Source organism: Castor canadensis, chromosome 4 (genome assembly GCF_047511655.1).
Source record: "Castor canadensis chromosome 4, mCasCan1.hap1v2, whole genome shotgun sequence".
Taxonomy (NCBI): Eukaryota; Metazoa; Chordata; class Mammalia; order Rodentia; family Castoridae; genus Castor; species Castor canadensis.
Window position 1 is genome coordinate 96,174,085 of NC_133389.1, and position 22,375 is coordinate 96,196,459.

Consider the following 22,375-nt stretch of genomic DNA (forward strand, 5'->3'; position numbering starts at 1 on the left):
GCCTCATTAAGTGAATTTGTTGGTGTTTATGAAAGCAGTTTTGACATCTGTGTAAGTGAATGACCTGGGAATCAGAATGTAAGGTAACTTTGACAACCACAATTTATTTATTTATTATTGTTTATTCATTTACTCATATGTGCATACACTGTTTGTACCATCTTTTCCCCTTACTCCAGCCACATCCTTCTTCCCCCAACCTGACTCCCTTTGAGGCAGACCCTGTTCTGCCCTCTTTTCCAATTTGGTTGAAGAGAAAACATAAGCAATAATAAGACAGACAGAACGTTTTTGCTAGCCTGAGATAAAGATAGCTCTACAGAGAGATTACTAATATTGCTTCCATGCACATATGTATTACAACCCAAATTGGTTCATCTCTACCAGACCTCTTCACTACTTTTGGGTCACTTTCCCATAGTGGCCTCTGTCAATTTAAGATTACTTTATTTGCTCCTCTACAGTTGACACCTCAAACACTTTCAAGTTTTAGGTTTCCTTCCCTTTCCCTATTCCTCTTGTACACATTCTCCCCTTAGTATGTGACCCATGTCCAATAATATGATTGCATTTGTTTCAGGTCTAAAGTCTGCATATGAGGGAGAACATATGATTTTTGGCCTTCTGAACCTGGCTAACTTTGCTTAAGATGATGTTCTCCAGTTCCATCCATTCATTTGTGAAGGATAAAATTTCATTCTTCTTTGTGGCTGAGTAAAATTCCATTATGTATAAATACCACATTTTCTTAATCCATTCATCAGTAGTGGGCATCTTGGCTGTTTCCGTAACTTGGCTACTGTGAATAGTGCTGCAATAAACATGGGTATGTAGGTGCCTTTGGAATAACCTGAGTCTCATTCCTTTGGATATATCTCTAGGAGTGGTATTGTTGGATCATATGGAAAATCTACGTTTAGTGTTTTAAGGAGCCTCCATATTGTTTTCCAAAGTGGTTGTACTAGCTTACATTCCCACCAACAGTGTATGAGGGTTCCTTTTTCCTGCATCCTCCCCAACATTTGATGGTGGTGGTGTTTTTTTTCTTGTATTCATATGTGTATACAATGTTTAGGTCATTTGTCCCCCCTTCTCTCCCTAACCTTCTCATCCCCTCCCTCTCCCCACCACCCCCTCACTACCAGGCAGAAACTATTTTGCTCTTATCTCTAATTTTGTTGAAGAGAGAGTATAAGCAACAATAGGAAGGACCAAGGGTTTTTGCTAGTTGAGATAAGGATGGCTATACAGGGAGTTGACTCACATTGATTTCCTGTGCATGTGTGTTACCTTCTAAATTAATTCTTGTCAAACTAACCTTTTCTCTAGTTCCTGGTTCCCTTCTCCTATTGGCCTCTGTCTCTTTAAAGTATCTGCATTAGTTTCTCTGCATTTTTTAATGAAAGCTATTTTAACAGGGGTGAGGTGGAATCTTAGTGTGGGACAACCACAGTTTAAACAATTATACCCACTGAGTGGTAATTCAGAGTTACCTGAGAGCAGAGATTACAAAATAATATGGTGGTGACTAAATTAGTATTTAAAAATCTCTTAAGTAGCACCAGCTTTTAAAATTAACATGTCTCTTTAAAATTCCAAACTTTTGATTTTTTTCTTGAAAATTAAGAGTATATAGGTTAGATATATCAAAAGTAGTCCAACATTCCAGAACAGTAGTACTAATTAGCTGTTGCCCTTTGATTTAATGGGACAAATATTCAGTTTACCTCTCAATCTTATACCCAACCTGCTCTTTCATATATCTTTTCTACATAGCCGCTTTATACAAATTTGGCTTGCAGCCTATTTCAGAAAGAGATAGAGAGGTTGAATGTCATGAATAAATCATGTACCTATTAGAAAGGGGGTGAAGACATCAATAAATGAATAGAAAAGAGCCATAGAAGCAAATGTTAACAGAATGTCTCTAGAATTATGTGGTAAGCATTTTGTGGATAAACAGGAACCTATTCAGGTGATTTATACATATGTACACAAATCCATGAATAGTTATTATATCTTAATATCTCATCCCTAATTCATCAAATTTGTTCAAATTGTGAATATGTGTGTGTGGGGGGGTGTGTGTAAATATAAGAAATGTTGAGTTACATGTCATTTTTGCTAGCTTCCTTATAATTAGTATTTTTGTTTTCCTTATTTACTCCTAAACTAGCTTTCAAATATCCAAGTTTAAACAGAACCTGGACTAATAAAGTCATCCTATAGACTGCTTCCTGAGCATAAAACTGATATTCTTAAAATGACAATCAATCTTACTATGAGTGTGTCCCAATAATAGCTGGCTCAATTAGGCCTTTGGGTTCAATACAGGCTGAGCTTTGTTGCCTCGAGAAGACCAAGACTATCTTCAATAAGAATAATAAAAATGAAAGTGATATCTTCTTAATGAAGGAGATTTTTTCATGAGATTATTGAAAAGTAAATAGAATGTGCAATGATTCTGTAGTAAAGAGGAAAACTTCCACACATGAAGTTGAAGTATAGTCAATATATGCTTGGACAAGACCTTTCTTAGGTGTGTAAGAAGATGTGTGGGGTTGAAGATGAGTCTGAAAATTATGAAGAGACTAGAACAATGGTTTTTCAATAAAACCTATTAGAAAGATTTAAGTAAGGACGATAAGATTAAAGATTAAAGTTGGATTGGTTGCTGATAGATCATCAACTGTTTTCCCTTACATAGCTCTTTGCTAGTTTCACTGCATCTTTTCTATATCCTCACCTGATGATCTGAAATTCATATTACTAAACTTTGAAACATCTATTTTCACCATTGGTTCCACTGGTATCAATTGAAACCTGGTTCCCACCTCCAGATATTTTGATACTTGACTGGTGTGATTGGACATCAGAATTTCTAAAAGTTTCCCAAGTGACTCCAATACACTTTAGAAGTGTAGTGGGACAATGAAAAACTGGAAAAGATAAGTTCAGAAAGTTATCTTAGATGTTTTTTACATGGGAATAGAATTGAGGTCATCATGCAAGCTAGGCAAATCATGCTGACTCCTCTGACCTATGCTCCCAGTCTTTTTGTTTATATTTTTGTTTCTGAGATAGTGTCTGGCTAACCTTGTTCAGGCTAGTCTCACACTTACAATCCTTATGCCTCTGCCTTCTGAGTAGCTGTGATTACAGCTACTTAGAAGATTCACCATCATGACAGCTTTTCTTAGTGATTTTATAGCCATTTATCACAATTTTATAATTAAATTATAGTGGTAAAATTTATTAGGTAAGCATATCTTTAAAAATTTCTTTTTCTGAACAGGGAGAAAATTATTATATAACCTTAAGTCATTACTGTTAGCTGGTATAACATAAAACAAATTTTAACCTTTGGATTAGATGAACCATGTTTTTACCTATTATAAAATACATAAGTTTGGAGTACATTGTGTTGACAGCTTAGGCAATTTGAATAGGGTAAAGTACACATGGAAAAATAAATATCAATTTGGCTATGGTGAGGAGTCTAGCTTTAGACTGTAAGAAAATATTGGGTTCATAAAAATCACAGGAGGCTATACTAATTTACTCCTCTGACAGTTGTGTGGAAATTTAATCTAGCTTTTTTTTTTTTTGGTAATGCAAAAGTGAGCAAAAATGGGATAATTGTGAGATAAAAAAACATTCTCATGAATTGAATACTGTTAATAAAAAGAACAGATTGCAAAGCTTATGTCTCATGGTCTGGTTTGTCGCATAAGATGGACCCTTGCACCATGCACTGAGATGAGGAAAGTATTATTATCATAAATATCTTTGAAGGCAGAACTTACAGAGTTGATATTCAATAATTGCTTTACATAGTTTTAGATATTTGAATCTTCAAAACATGCATGTAAGATAGAACACATGAGAAGAATCTGTTCTTTGTAGAGCAGTAAAGAAGATACAAGCATTGCAATTCATGATTGAACTCCAATTTTATATTATACCAGAGCAATCAGTGAGGTCTTTAGAGTCAAGTATAGCAAGAGAGACATACCATACAATATTTAATCATAAATTTTCAAATAACTAATAATTGACTATTTTGCTACATTCATGGGAACATTTGCAGTCATAATTCTAATGTTCAGCTAATCTGTGAATAAAGAAGACTATATACTATACAGGCTTCTCATACTCTTCAGTGAATTATTCACTGTCATTTCATCTGTGTAAATTTACACCCAGGAAGACAAATATTCTTTTAATTTTCTAGATATTTACTACTAGTATGATGTCTTAAAATTTTCTCATATAGACCTTCATAATTTTAATACACCATTTCTATGAATCAGATTTTTGTTTGGTGTTCAACTTAATATATTATTGTTCTGATTTTGTTCACTTTAATAACAGTTGTCAAAATGAGGTATGATGGTGCACACCATTAATTCTAGCACTTGGAGTGCTGAGGCAAAAAGATCCCAAGTTCAAGGCCAGCCTGTGCTCAATAGCAAGACCCTATCTCAAAACATCAGGACCAAACCAAAAACAATATGCCTTCTTTAAAGTAAGATGACAGAAAGAGTGAATGAGAGTGAATATAGTAGGTGTATTTGTATTTATGTTATGAAAACAGAAAAATACAATCTGTTGAAATTGTTCTAATAAAAGCGGAAAGCTTGTGTAGGAGGGAGAATGATGGAGGGGATAAATCTAACAAACATATATTGTAAGCACATATGTAAATAACACAATGTTTCCTTTGTAGAACTATTATATGCTAATAGTAATAAAAATAGAAGAGTTGATTTACATCTGCAGTGTGCATAGCCATGGGAAAACTCTGTGATGAGTTCTGTGAAATGAATGCATTTCACTCAAAACAAAATGAACAAAAACAAGAAATAAATGAAAATTTGTAAAATAAATATATATTCATTTTAGTAAATATCAAATCCATGTATTTATGTTTTTTGTTGATAGATCCATAATATCCATTTATTTATAATCTTGGTAAAGATTTCATAAAACTTTGAGCAGATATAATTATAATTGCAGTATTATGAAAAATGGGGAAAAACAAACGTGTTATATCTTAGCAGATATACTGCAGATGAGTACTGCTATGTATTCATTCAGAAAACAGTTTATATGAATATATTAAATATATGTGCATACATTTATACATATATATGTATAATATACATATATATATGTGTGTGTGTATACATATATATAGGTGTGTGAGTTTGTTTGTGTGCATGAGTGTGTATTTCTAAAAACATAACAGGAAAACAGAAGGAAGATTGCCATAAGAAGCAGGTCTTAAGGGTTCCTGGTGTGTGCAGCTCAGAGGTAGAGTAGTGGTCCAGCATATGCAAGGCCCTAAATTATATCTCCAGCCTCAAAAAGTAAATTAGTAATATGTGTGTTTTGACACAGAAATGAGAGAGACATCTTTTCATTCTGTATGTATTTAACTTTTCCAATGTTTTGTGAAAAGTTTGGTATATATTATATTTACATTTAAAAACTTTTGAAGATGATAAGGTAATACAAAAAACACAAATTTCCTTAAGTAGATATTGAAAATATATTTTTCTGGCTCAAATTATATTGAAATTGCTTTGTATATTGTATATCTACAGAAGAAAAAACATGTTTTCAAGACTTATGAACAGTTTGAGAAGAACCAACTTATCTTCAGTCTACCAAATTGTTAATTTTAAGGTCAACCAGTAATATGTTACTGAGGTTGAAAGCCTCAGAATATAGTTATGATTTCATATTAAGAGACACTTCAGCATACTTTCATTAGAAAATAAGTTGCTAGTTGAAACTACAAATTTTGAAAACATACTAATTAATGGAAACTGTAAGATGAGAAAAACATTACAGTGACACTCAAACAGCAGTATACAAATTGAAAAGCATCAACCCAGTTCATGAATATTAGCATTATATAAAAATTTACTTGTGAATTAGTTGTTTCACATAGAATTCATTCTTTTTCATTCAACTTTCACAGTGCATATGATAACTTCATTTTGTAAGGTTTTAAGAGAAAAGCATGTACCCACAATATGCTGTTAGCCAATGTCTTTTGACTACAGCAAAAACCAAAATTATCTCTGAAGTTAAATTTTTGAGAAAAAACATTTTTTACTATGCTTATAAAAGTATTTATTATTTATATGAGGCCCACAATGTATGATGTACTGTAATTGCTAGAATACAAAAATGGTTCATTACTAGGAAATCTCTCTAAGCAATCACAAATTAATGTAGAAAAGCAATACAATCTGACTACAATTTTACTTCTTCTAGTTGCTTTCTGAAAGGTATGCAAGAATTATCTAGAAAGTTTGGAGAAAATAAGAAAGTATGAATACGGAATTTATCATATAACATAAAATGCTACAATATTACAATAAATTTCCAAAATGTGTTAAAAATATCTATCCTCATATATTTTTTGAGACTTTAGTGCTATTGAACAATAGGGATACCTACTCAATTACTCTAGAAAAGAGAGATTATTTAATAATACTTAGGGTGAAAGTTAAATTCCAACTGAAATCACAAACACATGTACATTCTGATAGATTAGAAATTTAAATATGAAAAACAAAAGTAAAAGAGTATAAAGAAGAGAGAATATTTGCAAGTGTTCAATGAAAGGTCATTTTAAATGTGCTATGATATCCAGAAACACTGATGGAAAACACAAATCAGACCATACTACACAGAAGGTGATTTTTCTACAGCAAAATAATTATGCTCCTACCAATCTTTAAAAGCAAATATACTTGAAGAAATATGTGTGTGCATATCACAGCATGCAAATAGTGCACAACAAAATATTCAAGGGAAAATGAGTAGAAATTATAAACCATGGGGAGGAGAATTATGAATGGTCAACAAAAAATATAAAAGGGTGTTCAAATCTCATGCATATTACAGGAAATGTACAACAAAAAAAAGCAAAAATACTCTCTTACCCTTCATATGTAAAATTAGAAAAATATGGAAGTTTATTAATACTGTGCTATTTGTTTTGGCAATGTTATTGGGAAAGGTAAAGATTCTTATATTGCTTTATGTTGTACTCTTTGTGATGACGATCTGAAAGTTCTTATTCAAAATTAAGTTCGAGTTCTCTGTCATCTCACGTTTTTACTAAGTGTAATGTCTAGACTGCCTAATATAAGATTTGTTAGGCTTGTGTTTAAGGATGACCAAGAAAGCATTATTTTTAACAATAAAATAAGAATTATGTTTCTCAAAATATAAATATTTAAATGAAGTATTGTGTAGACAATCAACACAATCATTTTTTAAATTACATAAATTCACTGACACAGTAAGAACTCCAAAAACTTTTAGTGAACAAAATAAATTGCAGAATTTTTTTTGTGATGTGATTCTACTATCCATGGAAAAAGCTCAGAGATGTTCAAGTATGCAAATTTTTAAGCAAGTAAATGGTATATTTATATAACAGGATACATTTCAGCCAGCACAAAGAAAGGAATGGCTTACTGATACATATAATAACACTTTTAAATCTCAAAATCATTGTGCTTGATGGAAGAAAGAAAAAAAAATGAGACACTTCTCATCTGCAGACAGTTCTAGAAAAAGAAAACAAATCTATAATGACAGAAACCAAATCTGTGGTTTCTTGATGCTGGGAGTGGGTAGTCAAAGTAATACATTATATAAGAAAAAAAGTGGGGAATATTGATATGTTATTATTTTGGTTGTAGTGATGACCAAAACTTTTAAAACTATAATTGTACTATGTATTTTTGAACATTTGTACCTCATTATATGAAAATTGCAAGTAAATCCAACTGGTAAAATGCTATCAATGTTATGGTGTATAAACTTACAGGAAAATAACTATGGTACAGAACAGGTTGAGTGTATAGCAAGAGAGCTGAGGATTTTGGGGAAACCTAGTACAGAAGAGCATTTTCACTTTTTGTGTTGTACAACTCTGTTAATTTTATTTTGTAAATATATATATCAATTTTTATTAATATTAATATTTTAATTAGTATTAATATCCTACTTGATATTTATAATATGAAAATGACATACACAATTATTGTATATATAATATTGTATATTATATATATTGAAGTGTCAAATGGGACTATTTAGCCATAATTATTTTATTATAAAGAATTTTCATGCCTTAAAATAGATTTAATTAATATTCAAGGTCACAACTCTATTTACATGCATAATAAAGATTTTCAATTAATTTATGGCTTCAAATTTATTAAAATTTTGTATCTGCCATGTGAAAAGCACTGTCTTAGATATTAGAAATACAGTAATGATTAAAACAGAAAAAAAATACTTCCATAATGTATTTATAGTAAATTGAACTATTATTCATCATAGATGAGTAAGTTATATGGCAGACTGGCAGAGATAAGTACAGCAATAACAAGGGGAAAGAGGCAGCCCATCAAAGGCCATTCAGAATGAAAGTGAGCAATAGACTGCAATTATTGGTGTTAAGTATTCAGATAGTGACATGTGGGCAGGACTGGAAGGTATTAAGGAATTAGGCCAGAAGGATACTGGGTGAAAGCATTGCAGGCAAAGCCTAACACTGGCAGATATGGATAGGTTTTAGAAATAGCACAGCCCCTTTAGGGAACAGTGAGTAAGGGAAAAGCACTGGGAAATTGAAGCCAGAGGATCAACAGGAGACCAGACCAGTAAAGCCTTGCAAGACAGGGAGGTTTTTGGTTTTTGCAGTGATGAACTAGACTGAATAGCTCTTTTCAGAAATCCAATGTGATCCAATTTATATTTTTAAAGGAACATTATGACTTCTGAGTTGTCAGTGGGAAGGAAAACAAGGAAGACTGATAAGGAGGCCAAAGAACTAATGTAGAAGAAAAATTATAGTGGCTCAAAACAAGGTGATTTTTAGATCATCTCTCATTTTCAGAATGTGACCCCAATTTCATGCTCAAGATACCCTCCTCTCCTGGCTTCTGTTACTCTGCATTATCTTCTCTTAATCTAACAGCCCCTTTTTAGTATTATTTTAATATCATAAAGTAACCACCACCAGGACAACCTTGAAAATATAGTCAAGAGCACTACCAGATTCTTGAGTTATGTGGATTAGAGTGTCTGAAGATGACTCCAGGATTTTTAAATTAATTAATGTGGAAAGTAGAGTTGTCCTTAAGTGAGATCCAAATCTAGGAAGCTAGCTGGTGAATCGTGGGAATTTTATTCAGGGAGAAGTTGCTCTGGGGATTTTCTGGGCTTCAAAAAGAAAGCACAATAAGCAGTTAAAAGCTCATTCCCATTAGTCAAATAATTATGAGGAGGTGAATGTTTGTTAAGCCATGAAACTATATGAACTCACCAAAAAAAAGAAAAAAAAGGAAAGAAAGATGTCCTAGATCTGAGCCTATAATCTCTTTAAAGTTTGACCTAAGAGATTGTACATTTACTGTGTGGAGATGGGTTTCTCAACTGTTGACATTTTGGTCAAAATGATTCCTTGTATCCTAATGGGGCTTATTCTATGCATGGCAGAGTGTTAATCAGTATTTCTAGCCCTGTCTTGATGACAGCAGTACTTTTTCAGTTGACGCAATCAAAAATATCTGAGGAAGCCTGATGCTGTGGCTATGACTGCCTTGATAATCCCAGCTAAATGGGAGATAGATATTGGGAAGTTAGTGGTTCTAATGTAGCCCAGGGGAAAAAATTAGTTGGATTCCATCCCCATCAATAAAATGAGTGTCATGGTTCATGCCTGTGGTCCCAGCTAAAAGGATCATAGTTTGAAGAAAACCTCATGCAAAAACGTGAAACCCCATGGGAGCCGGAGGGAACTAAAGCAGAAAAGGGTTGCAGGCAAGCATAAGACCCTGAGTTCAAACACATGTATCACCAAAGATAAAATAAAATACACCTGAAGATATAACAAAAATCCCTTGAGATAGGAGCTTATTCCTAGTTAAGAAACTGCTGTATAATCCCAGAACTCTCTGCTGTCTTTTCCCTTGAGCCCTAACCATTCTTCAAGGTCCTCAAATTTATTGAACACTTCTTTATCCTCACTTCCTTTACTTTTACAGGTACAATTCCAATTCCTTTCTCAAGATACAGTTCTCTGCAGTTTCTGTAGCTCCACATATGCCTTTTTCCTCCTGATGCACTGGCCCCTACTTGTTTCATTTTAATCTAATTTTAGAGTTTGTTTCCAGTTCTTTGTCTCCTCTCTGTTCTCACCCTGATAATGGCCAATCCAGCTACATGGTTTTAAATATCTTTTCTTCTTCTGTTCTTCAATGTGTATCTCAAGAACTGAGTTGCAGGATCCAGTCTTGAAAGTACCACAGACTACTTGATCTCTCACATGGACCTCTTAAGCCTTCTTAGAATTAATATGACTAAAACTGCACCTGCATTGTCAGTATCTTTCAAGTTGTATAATGCAGAAATCTAGCTATCTATTTGGAGTCTCTGCTATTATCATCTCCATATTTGTTCTACTTGCAAATCTTTAGAGTTAAACCTCCACTCACTTCCTTCCAAATCCTTTGAAACTTCAACAGTGCACCAATCACTACCTCTCACTTGGAGCACAGTGGCATTCTATGTGTTTTCTTGTTGCAGCCTTTCCTCTCTGAAAGTCGTTCTCTACCTTAAAAGTAGGTATTCATAAAATGGCATTACTTCCTTCTCATCTCTTTCTTAGCTCAAATCTTTTCTTTTTAAATGTGCTTTTGCTAATCATCCTTTCCAAAAAGCACTTATAACACCTGTATTTTTCTTTCTTAATTTATTGTTTATTTCCTTCAAAGCACTTTTCAAAATTGTAATTTTTTTGTACTTATTCACTTACAAGTTTATTTAACTTTCTCTTTCTTCCCAGAATACAAATTTCAGGAAAGCAAAATTCTATTTGTGCTATTATGATTGTATCCTGGAAACCCAGCACCAAAACTAACAACCTGGAAACCTTAACTGAACCTTGGATTATGATTGAATAGACCTTGGCTAGTTCACCTTAAAGTGCAATTCAGTGTGATAAATAATTTTCTTAGCATTAGTAATTTTAGAGTCAAATTTTATAGAGTATTGTGTTCCAACACAAGATTTTGAAGTGTTTTCTGAAATCTGTATACACACACACACACACACACACACACACACACACACCCCACACATTTGTTGGTGCCGGGGCATAGATATGCCCTGTGTGTTTATGCCTAATATATACATTCTCTCATATACTGAGTGTAAAACTTACAATCTGGACTTTAATTAAGAATCAAAATTTATTAAGGATAACACAATAAGATATTTTGCTAATAGTTTTTCAGGAAAAAAATTGCCTAATCAAATTTTGAGGAAAAGGAATGATTATTAATGAATAAAATTATATGTATGCTCCATGTGAACATTCTCTTTTGCATAAGAAAATATGCTAGAAAGCCTATTCACATTTCAAAATCAAATAGTTCAGGTGAACCTGAGCATTTTTTTGCTTAGAAATACTTAGCTCTTTAATGGTAAAAATCTAATCTATGCTTTTATAGTTATTTGCATTTTTCCAAACATTGACTTACTTTATAGTGCTTGCCATCATGAAATTTCCTGTACAGCATTTCTTACTAGAAATGACAAATTGCCAGAAAGTATGTACAATTGTTGCATAATGTCATCATATTCTGTCTGAATACTATAATTTAAATCTAGAAATCTTATTATGCTTCTCATATACATTGGATCATGTCAGTCTTTTAAGTTTTAAATTATTTAATTTTCTTAAAGGATAAAAAAATCTATACATTTTGTATGGCCCAGGGGGTTAGGAAATCAGAACTATTTCTAATTATAAATAACTTAGTCTGCATTTGAAATTAACATTTTTATGAAAATTAGTATTCCAACATTTTCATAGATTACAGAAGAGTATTCCTTCACAATTTCAAAAGAAGATATTAAAAATTTCTATCTTTTTGGAATGGACTTCAGTTAACATTTAGTTTTCTGAATAGTATTCTTCTGATTACTAGTACAACATATTACTTGTCCTTTATAGGGATAAAAATATTCTAATACTTTTAATATCTGTAAATCTGCTTTTAAGATATCTTGTTACCACATGGCTAACTCCTTTCATTTCTATCATTAGTAATGAAAGAGGTTATAACTAATGGATCCATAGTTTAATTTGTCTATTTATCTGTCCTTTGCCTATTGGTTCAGAAATAATAATTTTTAATATGTTGTAATCTGCCTAGGAAAAAGATCTTGAGTTTTATTTTACAAGGAGTTGAGAAGTCACAGTATCATTTAATATTTGTGTCTCAAATAGACAAATAGATTGCTTGCTCATTACATTAATTGTTGATTAGCTGGTGACAGTCAGAAGAGCATATGCTGTACAGTGCTCAGTTATTCATAAGGATAGAAAATCAATTCTCTTTATACAAAAAGGATTTCAGAGGAGTAAATACAAACTGCTCAGGTAATAATTGTGTATATACATATATATATAATATGTTAGACATCTTTTGGGAGTAAAGTACATTTATTCTCTGGAAGGGATTTTAGAAATTGCTTACTTCAAAATTGCTGTTGCTTTTTAGATAAGTAGTCTGAGACCAAGAGATGGACATGTTTCTCAAGTTAATTGCTCTAGAATTCACATTGCTCATTAAATTAAAATCATAAGAATAGTTTTATTCTGTCTATGCACATTGAGATACCTGGATTACAAATTACTTAGGGAGCAAAGTTAAAAATGTGCCTTTATCAATGTAGCCTTCAAATATAGTTTTAACAATGTATTAACTGAAATTTCTATGTAATTTTCCTTAGCATCATGCTAAAACTCATGAGGTTCAAACTATACAATCATGACATTTAGTCAGTTATAATGGACTCCAGTAGAAAATATGCTCCTACAGTGAATGCTGTTAGTCATGGTAGATCTAAGGAAAGAGTGGGGGAAAAAAGTCCAGATGATACAACACAGTCATCACTATCATTAAAAAGTAAATTTCATTTCCCATTTTAAAAAGACTACTAAATAGCTGTGCATTGATTAGAAACATCCTATAATGAAATTAAGAAGTGGAAATGTATATGAATAAATAAATGTTTATTACATATGTGAAAGACATACTGTGTGTGTACATATATATATATATATATATATATATATGTATGTTTGGGCATAAAAACTTAGCTATCAAATATTAAATGAATTTGTCTTCTGACCTAGTAAATTCTGCTCATTAGAGGATACTGGTTATATACATGAACTTCCCCATGGCCAAAACTAAATAAAAGTTACTTCCACTGACAATTACATCAAGATTATTTAAAGGAATGTATAATTTTACCAAGTATAAAATGAACACTTGTAGGTTGCAAGTAATTTTAATGTGATAATATGCAAAGAAATCACCTTTCTAGTTATTTTCATCAACACCATCAACAGAATAATTTTATTGTTAATAGCAGAGATCTATATAATTTAGTTTCTGTGGCATTAAACACTGAACATTATATTATATGTAATCTATGGCAATTATATTTGAATGCATTTCATTGCATATATGTGTATGTATATATGTGTATATATATATATAATATACATGTATATTACATAGTTTTTACTTCCCAATAACACCTCATGAAATAGTACAGAGAAATCTAAAAGGCTAGGAGGGGACATGAACAAAATTCAAACCCAGCCAGTGTAATTCACAGTATATTATCTTTATCCTATCATCAACAACAAATAAAATGGTGCCATAAGCACAATGTTTTTGCAAAGGAGATGTCTATGTTAGAGATAAATTTAATGCTAGCCACAACTCTTGAGTCCATCTTTTAGTCAGACAGAGAGAAAGGAGATTAGTTGGCTCTGTCCTAAAGCAGTAAAACTGTCATGTAATACTGTGTTTGGGACAGGAAGATTTGAAGAAACAACTCAAGTATATATGAATTTTTGTTAATGGTTACTTTAATCTAAGTCTAAATTCAATAACTAATTTTATTTGTGCTCTTTGCAAGTCATTTGGCTTCTTTACAAACCAGTTTATTGAATTCTAATACAGAGAATTAAATATGCTTCAGATTTGCATCAAATGGCATTTATGTGGTTTTAATGTTTATGGCAGATTCCAGTACAAAAACCAGTGAGGACTTCCTGGCAGGTACCTCTGATTCTTTTTAAATATAAACCTTCTTCACATCATGCTGTCGAAGTACTTGATTTTGTGGTTTTGTGGGAATAGATCAGGATCCTCAAAAATAAGTATTTATCTGTCATTTTCCCCCCAGGTTACTTAAAAAAAAATACACAGTAACTTGACATGCCCGAAAGCAAAAAGGTAGAGTCTAAAACCACAAATCTAAACAAATGTTCTAGTTTTTTCTTTTCTCAAAAAGAAAAACCATGACGATCAACATTCCTGTCATACATCAACAAGCAATATTGCTGTTTTGGATGTTCCCTCAAATATAATTATCAGGAAAAGGAAGAAAGAGTTACTCTAGTGAAAATCTCCTGCCCTAGAATAGAAGTGCATTTCCGATATTGTTAAAATTGAAACAATTTTCCCTGTATTCCATCAGTTTCTAACACAAAAAAATAAAGTGAGTTTTACCTTCTCATAACAAAAAAAATGCTTCTGTTCAGAATATATATGTATTATATATATGAAACAAAAAATGTTCAAGAAATGTTAGCTATCATTCATTATCATTCTTATACCTAGGGCAAATGCATTAAAATAAAAACATAAAATTGTACTACTTAAATCAATTACGTGCTTCCATAAGAATAAACAAAAAAATGTTTTATTTCTGTATGGAGAGAATATTGGATGGAATGACTGAATATTTCAATTCCTATGATAAAGTAATGTGATTTCTTTAAAGCAAGGTGTGGGAAGATATGACCCTTAAATATTAAGTGTGATTTACTTACAATCAAGCCACTGTTCGCTTGCCTTTTTTCTCTGCTTTGGATCTTTTTGTAGAAAATTCCTCCTGGATTAAACTGAGTACTCCAAATAATCATATCTCTTTGATAATATACATCCATCCCTGTTATCCTTGAATTATGTTCAATATGAGAAATTTGTTGATGATCGCCACTGTAGTTGAATGGATATATAAAACCCAGGATATCAGTGTCATTAGCAATGTAGAGAACTTGATCTTCAGAGCCTGGAGATTATTACAATAAAATACAAAAATAAAATGAATTTCAACCAAAGTAAAAGCAATGATGTATATTTAAATAATCTTGAATTTTTATTTTTAATATAGTTTCTTCCATAATAAAACTCAACCAAGTCTACACCACCATCTTTCCATCTTCATGACTTTTGACTTTTTTCTATGCTCCCTTTTCTAAACGCTTATACTGGTTACTTATTTGGGTTTTTCTTCTAAAAATTTACCTTATGGGTAGAAATTAGATATTTGTAAAATATACTCTTGTTTATGACAAAGGATCACTGTTGGTAAGTCACAATACGTATGTTCTAATGTTTAATTCTCAATATTCACTGGCTATTTTGTGTTGTCATTAAACCTCAAAAGTTTCTAAGCATTTAACTTATGAACCTAAGTGATTGTTTCTTTAGGCTAAGAAATGAAAGTTAAGATGTGAAGGGTATCCTTCCTGCATTGGTATGCTTAAACTTTTATTTTTAAGATTTCTTTTATTTTAGTGGCAGGGAACAAACCCTCGACACATTAAAGTTCCATAATTTCTACATAGTTTAAAATCCTTCTAAGTGGAACACTGTAGCCTAAAGTTGTGACATCCACCACACAGTACTAATATCATTTTCATACTGACTGAAAAGTAAAACCCTTAAGTGAATTCTGAAAATATTAATTAAAATATTAATGAAACCTAAAAATAAATTTCACGTAGTTTCTGAATAAAAATAAATAAATAACAACAATGCACAGTGGGATGTAGTTCAGACCTTAGTTCAAGTATATTAATCTTAATATTTCTCACTCAGTGAATGTTTAGCATGTACTTATTTCTATTTCTCACAACAATCATGGAATATAGATATTAGTATCCTATTTCACAGAAGAACTGTGGCTCAAAGAATTTAATGATTTCTTTCAAGGACTCAAATTTAGGTATATCTCTATTTTTATGACATCATACTGTTTTTCTCATATAACAAAAATCTTATTAATGATGTTAGTCATACTCAGTAGCTAACAACATTGAAAGTACAATATTATTTAGTAAAAATACATTACAATCCACTTGTATAAAAACCTAAAACCCAAGTTGATCATTTAATTAAAAACAAAGCAACATGAATTTGTAAGTAAGATTTTTCTTAAACTTTTAAAAATCCCTATTCAAGTTATATGCTCCATATAATGCTAACCTTTTTTATCCAGTAGTGTAATAATTTCTCAAATATCCAAAGTAGACCATAAATACCTTGTATTCTGATATCAAACTGACTTTTAAACTTTTAATGTTTTTGCCAAATTGTTTCAAACACAATGGATTTGAACACTATCTGTATATTTGTCAACCATTTCTATAAACCATATCATTCTTAAAATATTTATTTTTATATTTAAGATAAAAAGTTGGAATAAGTTCTGGTATTCTATCACACAGCATAGTTTCTATAAGTTATAACAATGTATTACCTTCTTTATAAAGAACCAAGAGAAGGGAGTTTGAAGGTTTCCAATACAAATGATAAATATTTAAAGAGATGGAAATGCATTGCATTTGTACATTGAGTACAAATATGCACTAAACGGTTACACTGTACCCCCAAAATATGTACAATTATTGTATGTGAAATTAAAATTTATTTTTAAAAAATAAATCAAGCAGATACACTAATTAACATTATAATATATTATTTTATATTATTGGAAATGAAGCTATTGCCAAAATGCATTATGTAACATCTTTTGTCCCGTAAGACATGTATAACAAAATTATAACACTCTTTGTAATAATGATGATAACCTTACCTTTTGCTATACAGGTATTATTTCTTTCCTGAAAATTCTGATCACACACACATTTATATGATCCTTCCATATTTATACATTGATGGGAACATGTGCCAAACACCAAACATTCATTAAGATCTAGAAAAAAAGAGCTCAGAATAGCATCATTGTGATTCCAATTCACACTTCTACTCATTTCAGAAAAACCCAGAAGTTTTTCTTTCTTTAACCTTTTCCTTCTATTTCTTTAAAATCTTTAAAATCTGTCCTTTAAAATCTTAAGTCTGTGACTTACTGTGTAATATTTTGTATGCTATAATCATTTTTTATAATAGTCTCACACTGTAAAATTTATTATATTTCTACATTGCTTATTGGTCCACTTCAAATCTTAAAATATCCATTTCAAATTTTCCTACTATTTTTATTCACCCTAATAAATACCATTCTAAGTTTCCTTTTAAGATAATTTCTGATTATCTACCTCCTACCTTTGCACTTGTTTTCTTCTGTTCCTCAATCCTATAATATCCTTGCCCATGTTTAAATACAGAATTTCTGCTACTTTCTCAAGATGCACCTGGAGTGAAGCTTTCCTTGGTCTCTATCAATGTGTATGAGTGATGACCTGTCTCTTGGCTTCACTCTTGTTTGCTCTCCTATTGTCTCTCGCTTACAGCATTGCTCATGTGGTATTTCAGAAACATGCTTCTAGATTCATATCTCTGCCTTGATTGCCAGTCCCTTGAGGGTATAAACTATGATGCTCTCATTTTTACTGCCACATATTGTACAATGGCAGAGAATGATGTGTAGGCACCTCTAATACATTTCTGGGTTCGTATATATGAAGCAACTATGCAAAGGTAAGTACTTTTCCTCTGATCCAGCATACTTCTTTACCTCTTTCATAGTTGCCATAATTATGCAATAAATCTGTGAGATAAATCGTTGCCTAAAATTAGAGAATGTAATAAACAACCGAGTAGTAATTACTATCTTTTCTTTAACACTCAACAGGGCCTAGTAATTTACATCTATAGTCCCAGCTATTAGGGAGGGAGAGATTGGGAGGATCACAGTTCCTGGCTGGCCCTGGGGCATAAATGCAATACCCTATTCAAAAAATAATTAAAGGAAATATGAGGCTGGCGCTTGACTCAAATGGTAGAGTGCCTGCCTAGCAAACCTGAGGCTCTGATCTTAAACTCAATACCAAAAAACTAAAAATAATATAAAACAAAACAAAACCCCCAAAGCAACAACAATAAAACACTCAATGATGTTTCAGTTGCTCAGTATGAACCTTTTCAGTGAAAATGTAAATGGCAATGTTGAGGTTTAAAATCAGGTTTTCTAATTTTGTTGTCTTATCTATGACACCTCACCCATGGGGAACCTAAGTATTCTAATGACAATTAATGAATGTGTTTGATTTTAAAAGGACACAGAGATAAAGTAAAGTGCATTTACTTGTCTTTAGTGAAGATTATTCAGGGATAGAATAAAATGAATCTTATCAACACTGAACCATCAAAACTACAACAAATATTTTTATTTTGTTTAGTATATAAAGTTTTGAAACGGGAGATCGTTTTTACTATAGCTTACATTTGGTGTGGATTAAAATTCTACAAAAGTCTGCATAACTTCATAGAATCTCAGCTCGCCCACATAGCCTCATAACAGCCAGCATCATCAGTTTTGTCCTCATCTGTTCAATGAGGCTTTGATCCTGGCCTTTTGAAGAAGCTAAAGTAATCCCACAAATGCGCAGTAACAAGAAAAGCACCTGGCACCTGGTAACTGCTAATCCCTTTCTACTACTCTTCTGCCATTTTTTTTTATATTTCTTCCCTTTGGTTATTTCAATTAAAGTGTTTTGAGTTTAATATCAAATAGTTTCTTAAGTTTTTCTTTTTGAGACAAATAAATGAAGGGCACTCACAAATTAGGTTACAAAATCTAGGTAATGTCTTTCTCTACCTCCATGTTAAATCAAAATGACTATCTTTACTGTGGAATCTTTATTGTAGGTGCAAATTTAATTAGTGTTCAGATGTTACTAATATACACAATAGAAATATATAGTAATATATATATAAGCAGTGAATTCATACCAGTTTAAAATGAAAAAATGTAGCTTACAGTTATATATCCTATGGAATATAATTAAACTATAGAAAATTTTGAGAACAGAAAATTTTAAACTTACTAAGTTCCACTTTTAAATAGTTGAAAAAGAGCTCAATGTTCCTAAATAAATTTTAGAAAATCAATTTTGTCAGGATCAGAATTTTGAAGAGTTTGTGTGTATGTACTTATGTGATCAGATACAATTAACAGAAAAAGTCTGGGAAAGAAGAAATATTTTGTTTTTCATTAAAAGAGAATACTTTGGTCAGCATTCAATTTCCCATGCTAATGGAGAAATAAAATTTCATGAATAATTCAAAATATATATGAATATAATATAGTTATGTATATTTGCCTTTGAGGTTAGCATAATTAATTAATTTCAATAATTTCATATCGACTGACAAAGTATAGAATTGTTTTTAACCAAAAATCTCATAAAGAGAGCAAAAAAACAAGCTAGAAAGTGTTTTAGGACTTGTATTTACCACGGGTAAGCCAGGCAGATATTTTGATTTCAAGCCTAATCACAATAACAGGTAAATATAAATACAAACGTTAGTTTTATGGAGAAACTTGGAGAAAGTACATGAAAGTCTCTAGTTAGGAGTCTATATCAAAAGCCCTGATGTAAATTTTACCTGTATAAAATATACTATGAGGTTCTGTCTATCTTGCAGGCTTAATCTTTAAATGATCTAAGGCAAGTTGTCAGAGATTCATTTAGATCTGGAGTTTGAATATTTACAGATACATCATAATATAAAGAACTGTTTAGAGCATGGTGTTAAGACAAAAGCTTACAATTTCTAAATGTGAATTAGCCATTACAGCATAACAAATGCTACACTGAAGAGAAATGGGTCAGCATAAACATTTTCTTTCATGAAGTGGGTCTAATTCTCCAATAGTTCCTGAGCAAGAAATTTCATTATTTGCATTTCAAAACAGAATTTGTGCAACATAATTGAAATTCCTGCAGGTACGAATTTGCTACAGAAAATATATTGTAGTCTTAGTGAGACTAGCTTAGCTATCCAAACAAACGGGCTCTTGACCCCAGAGACTTTCCTTCTCATAAGTGAAATGGTATCCCATAGATACACACTATTTTGATGAAAATCAATCCCCTGTCATCTCACAACTTAACAGCCTTGGGAGTCTTTTATAACCCAAAGATTTAAGAGCAAGCTGTTGAGCAAATGTACTCTACCTTCGCACTGTCTGTTTTTCATGTTTCTCTGAAATCCAGGCTTACAGCGACAGAAAACAGATGTTTTCATTTGATTACAATATGCATCATCTCCACATGGATTCACATTATCTTCACAGGTATATTCAGTGGGAGCTAGGATTTAAAAATGTGATCAAAAGTAATATAACTCTGATTCTTGAAACAGAAGGGGTTTTTCTGTAATTTGGAACATTTATTACTACATGGATAATTCTTTCTAAATATATAAGATTATGGACTTCTGTACATTTAAGCCCTAATTTCTAATAAAGGTACAGAAGCAGATAAAACCTAAACTCATTTACCTTAAATATAGTTTAGAGCAAGCTGCCAACAGCTGATATTATGGCTGTTGTTAAGCCCTGAAACTTTTTGAAAGGAAATAACGAGTCCATGATTCTGATGACAGGCCATCTCCATAATGACACAATTTATGAGTGCTACATCCTTCTGTAAGAACCAGAACATATCCTGGAAGCTACCTAGAGATGTGAGCATTTAGTGCCATCTACATTTAATATTTGTGAATTCAATACAAGGGAACTATCAAGTTATTTAAACCAGCAGTCTAAATCATCAGTTTGTTCAAATGCTTAGCCTAGATACACATTTGAGAATTAACATTAGGGTGTGTAATATGTTCCTGTGGTCATAGGTTGCAACACCATTAGGACAGAGTAAGAGTTATTTGTGATTTCCAGCTGAGTAGTTCTAATTTCATTGCTTTATCTTCCATTCATGAAAACATTTTAGAATGCTAATGTGAGAGGGATATTATTATCGAGATAACATTGTATAATCTCTAAATTAAACAGGTCAAATTTTTGAGAAATGTGAACTTTTGTTATTAGAATTGTACCTATTATTACTCCCCACTCATTTGTGAATATTTTATATTTTTTTTCATTTTTAATTTATTTTTTTCTTTATTTATTTATTCTTATGTGCATACATTGTTTGGGTCTTTTCTCCCTGCTGCCCCCTGCCCCCTCCCTTTCCCACTTCCCACCTCGCTTCCAGGCAGCAGAACCTGTTTTGCCCTTACCTCTAATTTTGTTGAAGAGAAGACATAAGCAATAATAAGAAAGATGTAGCATTTTTGCTAGTTGAGTTAAGGATTGCTATACAGAGAGATTCCTAGCATTGCTTCCATGCACAAGTGTATTACAACCTGAATTGATTAAAATATACCAGTGGCAATGTTATCTCTCCCAGTGAGAAGAACTTAAATGAATAAATGAGGAAAAAATAAAGATTCAAATATAGGAAGTATATTTTGACTTGCTATCACAATTTAGAGTCCAACAATCCTTTTTTTTTATATAGAAAATCAAGTATTAAATATGAAATTATTATGGTCAGGTTCTAAGAACTCAAAACAGTGTAACAGAAGGAAATAATGGCTTCTTTAAAATTAACTAAACAATGGATTAAAAAATTTTAAACATTTATTATTTAGACCTTTGCCATCATTTAACCAAATATCCCTGTTTGTAAAATTTTTAAAAAATAAATTTACATTTTTTAAATGAAATACTAAAGACTAGATTTCATTCCTGATACAAAAGTCTGAAATTAAATATCAAGTTCTTATCTTCAGCTCTAAAAATGATATGCATTGTAAAATCAACCTCTTCCTCCTCATACTTTCTAAAAATGAGACTAAATGATTTTGCTTTGGTGAAGGGCATAACTTAACCATGTTTTGAAGTGCAATCTGTCCTCACAGTAGTAAAACCACTTTAATAGCATCAGTTGGCCTTGTGTGTTTCTTTTTAGTTTAGCAGAAATCAGACTCACTCTTTCCACAGCCTTGCTCATCTGAACCATCTCCACAATCATCAAACCCATCGCACTGCAGGTCCATGGGGATGCACCTTTTGTTACTGCAAGCAAATTCGTCCTTCTTACAAGGCTTTGATTTATATATAAGCTTACCTATAAAGCCAATGTAAAGGTGATTAGTGCATATGATATCAGAACTAATTTACTGAGCACAAAATTTCCTGA

General features: G+C 31.7%; 1 protein-coding gene across 6 annotated transcripts in view; it reads right to left on the minus strand.

Moving 5' to 3' along the window:
* Positions 1 to 22,375, minus strand: part of Lrp1b (LDL receptor related protein 1B) — a 1,877,349-nt gene that overhangs the window by 113,713 nt on the left and 1,741,261 nt on the right. For 5 of the 6 annotated variants that reach the window (XM_074070662.1, XM_074070660.1, XM_074070663.1 and 2 more), the window contains 4 exons: positions 22,166 to 22,303; positions 20,345 to 20,479; positions 17,014 to 17,133; positions 14,963 to 15,204 (listed from right to left, as the gene is read on the minus strand). In XM_074070662.1, coding sequence (XP_073926763.1) covers positions 14,963 to 15,204; positions 17,014 to 17,133; positions 20,345 to 20,479; positions 22,166 to 22,303 — 635 coding nt within the window. The remainder of the gene's footprint in view (positions 1 to 14,962; positions 15,205 to 17,013; positions 17,134 to 20,344; positions 20,480 to 22,165; positions 22,304 to 22,375) is intronic. The other variant, XR_012447185.1, reaches the window with a different exon arrangement.